This window comes from Ceratosolen solmsi, unplaced genomic scaffold (genome assembly GCF_000503995.2).
Source record: "Ceratosolen solmsi marchali unplaced genomic scaffold, CerSol_1.0 scaffold53, whole genome shotgun sequence".
In the NCBI taxonomy this organism is placed as follows: Eukaryota; Metazoa; Arthropoda; class Insecta; order Hymenoptera; family Agaonidae; genus Ceratosolen; species Ceratosolen solmsi.
In genome coordinates, this window is record NW_011948441.1 from 899179 (window position 1) to 909726 (window position 10548).

Below are 10548 nucleotides of genomic sequence, written 5' to 3' on the forward strand. Positions count from 1 at the left end.
AGTTTAAAACATTTTTTTATAGATTTAAAGTTAAAAAAGTATTATCAATTTTAGTATTCTTTATGTAAAAACTCTTTCGATAAAAGAGCAATAATATCATTTATAACATATATATTGAAACTCAATTATAAGATTTATTTGCTCAAATTCAGATTCATTTTCGTTAGAGATTATATTTAAATTTTTAGTACATATACTAGTTTATATCGTTGTACATAAGAAATAAATATGTAAATACTTTTAGATTTGCATAAAAAAAAACATTTAAAAAATTCCTACTTACTACCTGTTTATGTGTAAAATATTACGTAACGAATACTTAAAAGAGAAATACTCTTACGCCATAAATAATTTAATCGAAGTGATTACTTTTTTTTTCCTGTGTTACTTATTCAAATGTAGATATCCATGCACATTACAGATGTAAATTTACAATAACAAAAAATAATGAAAGTTCTAATCACTTGGAAAAATTAATATAAATTCAAATTTTGAAAATAATTTGTTATCGAAAATTTTTTGTAAGGTAATAATTATTCAATTATTTATTTTAATAAGATCATTTAATGGAATTAAACAGTAATAAATATTACAATAAAGTTACAATACACATAAAATTCAATTTATCATTTAAACAGTAAAATTCTATTAATAAATTTATAATCTTAATACATTCCTTTTGAAATTGTTTTAAAACTTTTTTTAATAAGTATTTTTATAAATGTTATTATATTTACAGTTTTTTTATATGGTTTTTTAAACGGCTTTGGTTAAAAAAAATCGAATATGATAGAGCGTAAATCATTAATTTTTACTATTGGCATATTATTCAATTTTAATGATGTAAGATAAAAATGTTCAAATTCTCAAATTATTTGAAGGTATTGATCAACAAAAATTAAAAATTTTAAAATACATTGCTTATGTTTTTATCAAATAATGTTAATAATATTATTATCACCAATCATGGAATAAATACTTATATACTTTTTGCGAATTTTAGTTTACCGATTTTCAAATATATATATATATATATATATATATATATATATATATACAAATATTCTACTATAAATATAGGAAAATGTATTTGATACATTATAATTATAAATTCGATTAACTTTATAATAATTAATTTATTAAAATAACGTGTATTTTAATATTAAAGGGATTTTTATAATTTCACAATGGCATACCAAAAAGGAATATTTTCATTTTAAAACTTGACAATAAGAATAGTAGTTAATATTATTTTTATTCCTTATTAATAATATATTATAAATTCTTATTTCTTTGGAAAACCTTAATGCTATGCTATATAATCCATAGATTTGTTTTACATTATTTTTTTTATGAAAGTGCATTTCAGCTTAATGTGTAGGAATTAAGGGAATAATGCCCGGCGCTTAAATTTGATTCGAAATCAGCCTTTAAATTGTTGTTTGTAATTCATTTATTCCATTTTTAACATATATTAACTTTAATTAATAGCTTTAAAATTATTGTGATAATTGTGATAAGATAATTGTGCAATTAGAAGACTCAATAGTACTTAAAAATATAGAAGAAATTTAATTGATTAAAAGAAGCGACAAAAAATGAAGAATACAACTGAAATATATTGTGTTGTAAATACTAAAGGTAAAATGTATCGTATCAATACAGGTATTGATAACGTAGTATGTTCATTGATATTTACGATAATTGTGTTAACATTAATAATATTGGAAGTCTTTCCAATTTAATTGATATAAAATGTTAACATTTTCAATATATTATAAAATATATATTAATTACCAATGTTCTAAAAGGTAATTGAATTAATAATAGACAAAAATAAAATTATCTTTGGCTATGGTCCATTAAATATATATTAGCGCCATCTCTCGTTTCAACTAGGCATTTTTAAAATCCCGCTCGTTTACATATGCAATATAGTGACGAAATATGAGAATAAAAAATAAACGACAGTGTGGTCTCGTATGTAGTACAATTTTCCGGGCATTAGTAAATGGTAAAATTAAAAGATTAATTTTATTATCAATGAATCTGCTCTCATAAGAGTGTAGATATAAAAGACGATGAAGACGTATATGAGCATTTTAAAGATTCTCATAACGATTTTTGTCTTCCTTGATACACTTAAGGTATCACGATGTTGCAGAGAAACCGGTAAGTTTATCATACATAACCTCACAATTGTCGTAGACGAAAGAAAAATAAACTTAAGATTCAAGTAAAGAAAATTTACTATTTTTAAGCAATAATTTATTAATTACTGATGTCCATAAATTATGAAATATTCAAATATTGTATTATTATATAAAAAATCTTAAGAGTTTGACGTTAATAAGGCTGAGTCAATTGTCACGTAATAAAAGTTTGATTTTTTAGTAAAAAAATCGTAGATAAAGATTTCGATATAAAATATATTTTAAAATGTTAAAAATTACTATTTTATTATACTTTGAATTTGAAATTTTAGTTCATTTTATGGAGCCAGGTGACTGGATAGAAAACGATAAGTCAGGCTTATGTATTTATTGCCATAATGCGAAGACAAAATATATTATACATACTTGGAAAACTATTGTGGTACGTATAATTATTATAAATGATTGTAATTATTATTTATAAATATATGAATTAAATTGATTTTAGATGAATTTAAAAACAAATTTAGAAACTTATGAGCTTTACGAAGGTACATCACCTCGTGAGGTTGTTGAGAAACATGAAGAGAATCAAAAATATTGGAGATTTAGTCTGTTTGGTAATAAGAAAAGTAAAGAATTTAGAATCAATCCATTTCAAGATAGTTGTATTGGTGTTTATATGAATAAGCAACACAATCAATTTAATTATAGAATGACTATGACTCAGAATAGTAAATATATTGATTATCATTAGATATCTTTAAAATTATTTATGAATATATATTTACATAAATTTTTTTTTTATTAGATATAGATATTTGGAAATTAACAATCATGGTGTTAGGTATGTTTTTATTTTGGTTTGCTCAAAAACTGAGCCGAAATACATTGTTTTATTATACAATTGAAATTGCTATTGGGGTTTCATTGTCAGTAATTATTTTAATCTATTTACTTGGAAAAGTATTGCCTAAGGTCAGTATATTGCTTAAAAATGATGAAATCATTTATAATTTACAAAATTGTGCATTTTAATTTTTAAACAACATTTCATGTATTTATAATAATAAAACTATAATTTTGTGACAGGGCAAATTCATGTATTTAATGATGGCAACTGGCTACACAATGAGTTTCTATCTTGCTCAAATACTGTGGGAAAATATTCAATTAATAGCAATGCAATATCGAAATTATGTCATTTATTATATTCTTGTAACAACCTTTATTAGTTTCATAATCTGTTATCGATTCGGAACGGTCACTAATACAAGAACGAAAAATATTATACAATGGATGCTTCAAGTAAATGGAAATTTATTACAAATATTTTGTTTAATATTTTTTCAGAAAATATTTAACTAAATTATAATTTTTTACTTTAAAGTACTATGAAGTACAGTTTTACTGTAAAATATATAATATTTTACCTTAAAGAATTAATTAATATATTAATTTTTAAAGTCTATAATTAAACTTTTATAAAATGTTTATTTTTCTTATTTCGTTACATATATAAAAATTTATAACATTTAGTAAACAAATATAAAATCTATTGTAATATTATAGAAATGTATTTTGTTGAAAATCAATTAAATATATTTGTTTCAGAGTTTTGGTTTAGTATTGGTATATCACAGCAGTTTCTTTAGAGAAGCATCGATATCTATATGCGTTCTACTAGTCTTATTTTATAATTTTCCAGTTGTCATTATTCAAAATGGACGAAAATATTGGTAAGCTATAGTTGAAGTCCCCACTGCAATGAAATTTATCGATTTTACAATTTCATTACTATATTTAACATTTAAAATTTTGAGTCACATTGACTTCATTTTGAATCTTTACTTTTATAATAAATAAATTAGATATTTAATGGATATCATTTATTGTTTGTGAAGTGATATTTTGTACAAAATTGCACTCGTATTTCTTAAATTTTAATGGAATCACGTTAGGAAACATATGTTTCCGGATCAACGTCGTCTTCTTACTGATGATGAGTACCGTAAGGAAGGTGTAGTCGAAACAAAAAAAGCATTGAAGGGATTACAACATTACTGCCATACTCCTGAATCCAATCCATGGAGAACAGTTTTAAAACTAAAAGACCCAATCAGGTATAACCATTTACTTGAATTTTCTAAATTGATTAATCCTTAGTATATGTAGGTTTTAATAAATTAAATTTCAAAAAACTAACATATTTGAATTTATATTTAATATTTAAGTGTAACAATTTTTAATCAATTTAAAGTAAATTAGAAAAATGAATTATCTATTTAATTACAGAAATTTTTATTACTATTTGAAATTCGGTTAAATAATTATTAACAATACTAAATGATACTGAATTTAAAGACTTGGTTTTAAATACTTTTTATATTTTTTTTTTTACTTTTTGTATAAATTAAAATTTTTTTAAAGTTACTAACTAAAATTATAAAGTGATTATTTCTATTTTTTATTAATTTAAATGAAATTTTCATGTATAATACTTATATTTTTAATTCAAATTAAAGAAATTTTAAATAATGTTTTTATTGTATTATTTTCATAATTATTAGAACTTCATATACAGTTGTATTGCAGGCTGGGTAGTTCAATTCTTAATTATGAATTTAGTGTCTAATTATTTATATTAAGCAGTTACCTTTGTATTTGTTAATGTCAGATGTAATTTCAATGTATAATTTATAATTAATTTTTGAAGCTCATTTGAATAATAAATTGAGCTATATATGGAATAGGCTTAATTTCGTTGTATTAATTATAAAAATAAATAATATATTGCAATAAATAAGTAAATACATATTATGATTTGAATGACCGTTTTACCATAAATATTATAAAAAATATATTTATTTGTTTATGTTGTGAATAATTCTTTATTAAAAAAATGATAAAATACGTCGTAAAACGATTACGATATGCTTAAGATATTAAAATGAGCTATTTAATTTAATGGACAATTGTCATTAATTATGATATTATATATTATTTTAATAAATATAAACACATTTTTTAAGAAAATTAATTATATTCAGAAAATTGTTATAAATGTTATGTAAAAAAAAAATCTGTACAGGTTTGCTAAATTTATGGAAGGCGAATGTCATTTATCAGAAAATGAGTCAATGGAACATGATGCAGAATTGACTAAACTTATCGAAGAATGTGAATATACAGATGATGAATTTGATGATTAAGATTTGATGTTAATTTATTACAATCTTTTAAGATTTTAAGATTATATTTTTTTATTCAAGGTTTTACTAGGCAAAATTTTGTTAATATTTAAAAATAATAATATTTGTATTTCATTTTTAAAATAATTTGCATATTTTTAAATATTAATATTTTTGAATATTAATTTTCATATACCTTTTATGTGGTTTGGTAGCATTAATTATAGAATAATAATTACTTGACAACTGTAAAGATATTGACAAGTTCAGATTTTATTTTATAACGTCGTTACCGTAACCTGTATATTTATAAAAAAAAGGAAATTTCGATTTACAAGTTTCTTAAGAATATTAAAGTGTGACGATTTTTTAAAAATTACATCGATAATTTTATATTTATTATTTTTATAAACTTATTAATCACAGTATAAATGTAATATAGGTTTTAAATAGTAGTATTTATTTTTTATTTAGTTTTTTTTATCAATCATATTGTAAAATCTAGAACTTATATAAATTTATTTGTTATGATTTAAGAATATTCATTTTAATTAGTCTCAAATAATGTTGAAAAGTGTATAGCTCAATCGTTTCAGCTATAATGAATGATTAATTTAATCATGATTGTACATGAACAAAATAAGGTTATGCAAATACTGTAATGTACTCGTACATCAAAACTACATACATAATTTTAACTGCAATTAAAATAAAATAATTTTGTAAGTATATTAATATATTTATATTACTTTAAAAACAATGTGAGAATATTTAAATTAAAATGGTTTAATATAAAATCCAGCTTCCAATATATATGAAAATTGGTAAAATTCAAATTATGCATTAAGTTTGTACAAAATATTAAACGACTGCATAACATTAATTAATGTATAAATTGAATTTCTTAAGATGCCGCTTATCATTTTTATTCTGGTATTTTACCATTTTAAGTATCAAAGTGTATAAATTCCACATATTAAAATAAGCTGTAATTTTAAAAGTTGTAATTATAAATAAATATATTAAATACTAATAAGGCACTATCAATTTTACGTCAAAAAAAGATTGTACATAATAAATAGGTAATAAAAAAAAGCTGTATTTATATAAATGTTTACTTGTATTTATGAATACTTAATTTTGTAATTAAATCTCTTTTCAATAAAAGTTTAATTATTTATAATTATTTATAATAAAAGTTTAATTTTTTTTATAAAATAATAAAACTAAAAAGATATATTAATAAAACTGTACATACGTAGATATGCATAATCTTTTTTTCGAAACACATTTACGATATCGCCAATTTTAATGTTACGATGTATGGCAGTGTAGAAACATTAGTCAACGATATTTTAGTAATTTATAATCAAACTGGAATTTGATTATTAATAATATTTACGTTATTAATTATTTATTATTATAGCAATATTAGTAAATCGTTGCACGCTAAACAAGCCGCGATAGTTTCTTGCTTTTATCAGCTTCTATTGGTGGTGGTGGACCTTTTGCTGATTGATGTCTGTTGTAAACGCTAAAAATGATATATTAAATTAAGATTTATAGGTATTCGATATTGTTATACTAATTATATTATTTTTACCACTAGTTTTAATTTGATTAAAATATTTAAAATTTCACGAGGGATATTTATAAAAAAAAAAACCTAATGAAAGATTAAATATTAAATATAATACAAAAGAAAATATTTTTAGAAATTTATTTGGAAAAATTAATGTCTAATGTAGGGAAGTTAATAAATTAGAAAATACTATGAAATTGATACAGTTGCGTTTAGTAATATTACAAATCGATAAAAATTATCAATGCATTTAAGCAATTGAAAATATTAAAAATCGAAAAAAAACTATGCTTAATATTTATTATATTCATTTGTATTACATGACACTGTACTTAGTAAAAAAATACTTAATATATTTTAGAAAACTGTCCGAATATTAAATTTTATTTGTAAAGGAATATACTTATAGTATGTAGTTTTATTATATTGTACTAAAAATTATAAAAATATCTACTTACTATTTGTATGTTTCAGAACGTATGTAATCAATAACATGTGAAATACCAACTTGAAGTTGGTCTCCTATTGGCGTAACCCAAGGATTAAACTCCATTCGAAAGACAGCCTTATTACTCACTAAATCCAAGTTACCTACACGTTAAATGCATAATTTATTTATTACAGCATTTTTAGTGCATTATAAAACAAATTATATTTTATATTCGGTCCATTTAAGAATACGACATTAATTTCTGAATTTCATAAACTGATTGAAATTGTTAATAGTTGTGCGTAAAGAATTATATAAAAGATTCATTTTAAAACGTAAATCTGTAATCAACTTTTTTATTAGTATAAAAAAAAAACATATTTTTATTTACCAATTTCAGGAGGAAGTACGGTCAATCGATTTCCTTGAATGTGAAGCTCTCGGAGTCGATTAAGATCTCCAATTTCTTTTGGCAATTCTATTAAGTCATTCTCCCTTAAAACAAGCTAAAATGATATATAATTTAAACATATGTTAGAATATAAGATTAATATTTCTAATAAATATGTTAATAGCTTACTATTTGTAAGTTTTTTAGCTGCCCTATTTCAGATGGTAAATATTCAAAATCGTTGTCAGCTAAGTAAAGTGCCCGTAAAGTTTCTGTAAATGATGTTCATTAAAAAATATTCAAAGTGTAGAATGTAGATTTTGCATTAAACTTTATAAATTTAATGACATAATAAAAGTTGTCAGTAATGTAATAATGTTTGAAAAATTTCTTTTTATTACTTTTTTCCATATTCCATGAATATCCACAAATATAATTACAGAAGCCTGAAATCTTTTGACCTTATTGATCTAAAAATGCAGCGTATTAATGAATGTATATTTTCTTAAACAAATTTTTTTTTTATAATTTTAATAATGATGTACAAATTAGCTTATGTTCCATGAACATAAAATTTAAAAAATTAATAAATCGTTAGGATTTATATTTTAAAATATCAATTAATATATGTCAGAGCTAATGACTTACTCAAATAACATAGATTTTTCTATTCATACGTATAAATTATATATGATTTTACTAAAAAATTCATTTTATATGACTTTTGTATATTTTCATTTATAATAATTCCTTATTTAAAAATTGGATTTAAGATTGGATTTGGAATATTTATAAATTTAAATAAGACAATATAATGTAATATGATGTATAGTCATACATACCCATCATAAAGAAATTTCCTGGTAGATTTTTTTCATTAAGATTATTATAGGTCAGGTCTAAAACTTCTAATGCTGGAAATGCTCCAAATCCTCGTGGAAGTATATTAAGTCGATTCATTCTGTACGTTCAAGAATAATTCGAGTTTTATAATAAAAAAAAAAAAATTACAAAAATCTCTGAATGAATTGAAATACAAACCCAAGATTTAAGATTCTTAATTTTGGCATTTGTGATAAAGAAATAGGCAAATCCGTAATTTGATTATCAAATAAATTTAATATTTCTAAATTGACAAGATTAGCTAAGCCAGGTGGTATAGCTAAAATAAATTATTGTTATAATCTTAAATATTTTTTCTTCCATAAATGAATTATGTTTAATATAAATGCATGTTTCAATTTCACTAGAAAGTATTTGCAAAGTTGGATATTAAAAGCAATTTGATAAATGTTTAAGAATTGTGATTCTCCATGTGTATGTAAAGAAAGAAATAAAATCAAATTATTCAAGAATGAAATTTTCTAGCAAAATTGTTTTGTAGACATTTTTTTAATTAAAAATTTCTTACCATTAATTTTATTATGACTCAATGTGATTCTTGTTACATTTAGCATATTAACTGTAAATATAAATATTTTAATTTATAATACAATATTACATATTTTCAAAAATTCGATTATTAATAAACGTTAAAATATTAAGAATATTGAATTTAATTTAAGAATTTAGAATTATATTTAGAAGAAAACACAAATTAATATTAAATAAGTATTTATTGAAATTTATGAAAATAAATGTGTATAATAGATTTATATGATTACATTAAGTATATGAGTAATTCAATTTTTGTAAGGTTTTTAAAGATTCGTTAATATTAAAAGTTAATATTTATGTATTTGTGTATTGTTTTAATACGTAATTTATTACTAATATAATTAGTTTTCAATAGATTATGATATGTAAGACTGAAACTCCAATTTATTATTTTTTATTCTAACGCCTTCTAAATTACCGTAATGACGTAAATAAATGACTATAATTGTCAGTTTATAAAATTCATTTTTCAATATAAATTTGTCCATAGCGTAATAGCTTAATATAGTTTTATTAATATGTTCCAATTTATAAGAGCCAGAATTTTTTTTTCAAGTAATATTTAATTATTAATAATTCTATAATTGCTTTTTCTGTATCATATAACGCAACGTCGTTAACATTGTTGATAAATTGTAAATACGTTTGGATATAAATTGAAGTCTTAATATCCAAATCATTATTCTTTCATATAAATAGTTTTTTATCATATATAAAAAAAAAATAAATAAATAAAAACGCGTTGAAACTGAAGTGGTCATTCTCCGAGTCATCTCAACTTCACAATAAACAATATTAAGGAACAAAACGGCCCGACTTAGTTGGCAACAACTGCTGTCACAACAAGTACATCACCTCTCGCGATTCAAGCCACCGTTCATTCGGTCGTCAAGTCATTTATGCTTATTTACGTACGCGCGTGTGCGTATGTGCGTGCGCGCATGCGTATGCATTCCCGGTGGGTGGGTGTGAGCGCACAAGTCACGTTGCACACGAAGGCTCAGCGGCGGCGGCAACATGCCTAATTTGGCATGGCGAAAAACTGGTCTGTCGTGAAAGGCGCTCGAACGACGGGTCGGGGTGACAAGAGGGAGAAGAAAAAGAAGACTCACGCAGGCCTGGCATCTCCTCGAAACTCGTCACCGATTTATCCGCCAGGTCTAGCTCTGGATTCTGGAGATCGCAGGCTTCATCGATGATTTTCTTAGTTTTTGACATCTTGCCCGCGGCCGGGATGCACGACACTGGGACCTCATTCATCGCTGCCCGATGTTTATTACATGTATTTGAGAGGTTTGGATGTGTTGAAGTGCGCGCGCACGTTGAGAGACTGCGGTGCTGACACGAATATGAATAGTTGCAGA

General features: G+C 23.0%; 2 protein-coding genes across 2 annotated transcripts; one reads left to right on the plus strand and one right to left on the minus strand.

The window, feature by feature from the left end:
- Positions 1-1913: 1913 nt before the first annotated feature.
- Positions 1914-5433, plus strand: Nemp (Nuclear envelope integral membrane protein). Its single transcript, XM_011503901.1, has 8 exons — positions 1914-2172; positions 2486-2595; positions 2662-2887; positions 2965-3131; positions 3246-3461; positions 3768-3892; positions 4115-4276; positions 5245-5433. Exons 1-8 carry the CDS (start codon positions 2082-2084, stop codon positions 5363-5365), a joined length of 1218 nt encoding a protein of 405 aa, XP_011502203.1. The 5' UTR covers positions 1914-2081; the 3' UTR covers positions 5366-5433.
- Positions 5434-6572: 1139 nt separating this feature from the next.
- Positions 6573-10548, minus strand: ics (ras suppressor protein 1). Its single transcript, XM_011503903.1, has 8 exons — positions 10297-10548; positions 9159-9209; positions 8789-8909; positions 8590-8708; positions 7937-8019; positions 7748-7862; positions 7385-7517; positions 6573-6878 (listed from the first exon to the last, which is right to left on the minus strand). The coding sequence occupies exons 1-8, from the start codon at positions 10442-10444 to the stop codon at positions 6794-6796; spliced, it is 855 nt and encodes a 284-aa protein (XP_011502205.1). The 5' UTR covers positions 10445-10548; the 3' UTR covers positions 6573-6793.

Excerpts from the sequence above, each read along its gene's own strand:
- Nemp (XM_011503901.1), top strand. The coding sequence starts at position 2,082 with ATGAAGACGTATATGAGCATTTTAAAGATTCTCATAACGATTTTTGTC. Across the intron at positions 3,132-3,245 it reads TTGGAAAAGTATTGCCTAAG|GGCAAATTCATGTATTTAAT; the intron begins GTCAGTATATTG and ends ATTTTGTGACAG. Across the intron at positions 3,893-4,114 it reads CAAAATGGACGAAAATATTG|GAAACATATGTTTCCGGATC; the intron begins GTAAGCTATAGT and ends GAATCACGTTAG.
- ics (XM_011503903.1), bottom strand. The coding sequence starts at position 10,444 with ATGAATGAGGTCCCAGTGTCGTGCATCCCGGCCGCGGGCAAGATGTCA. Across the intron at positions 8,020-8,589 it reads AGGAAATTTCTTTATGATGG|AAACTTTACGGGCACTTTAC; the intron begins GTATGTATGACT and ends CATCATTTACAG. Across the intron at positions 7,518-7,747 it reads CGTACTTCCTCCTGAAATTG|GTAACTTGGATTTAGTGAGT; the intron begins GTAAATAAAAAT and ends TTTAACGTGTAG.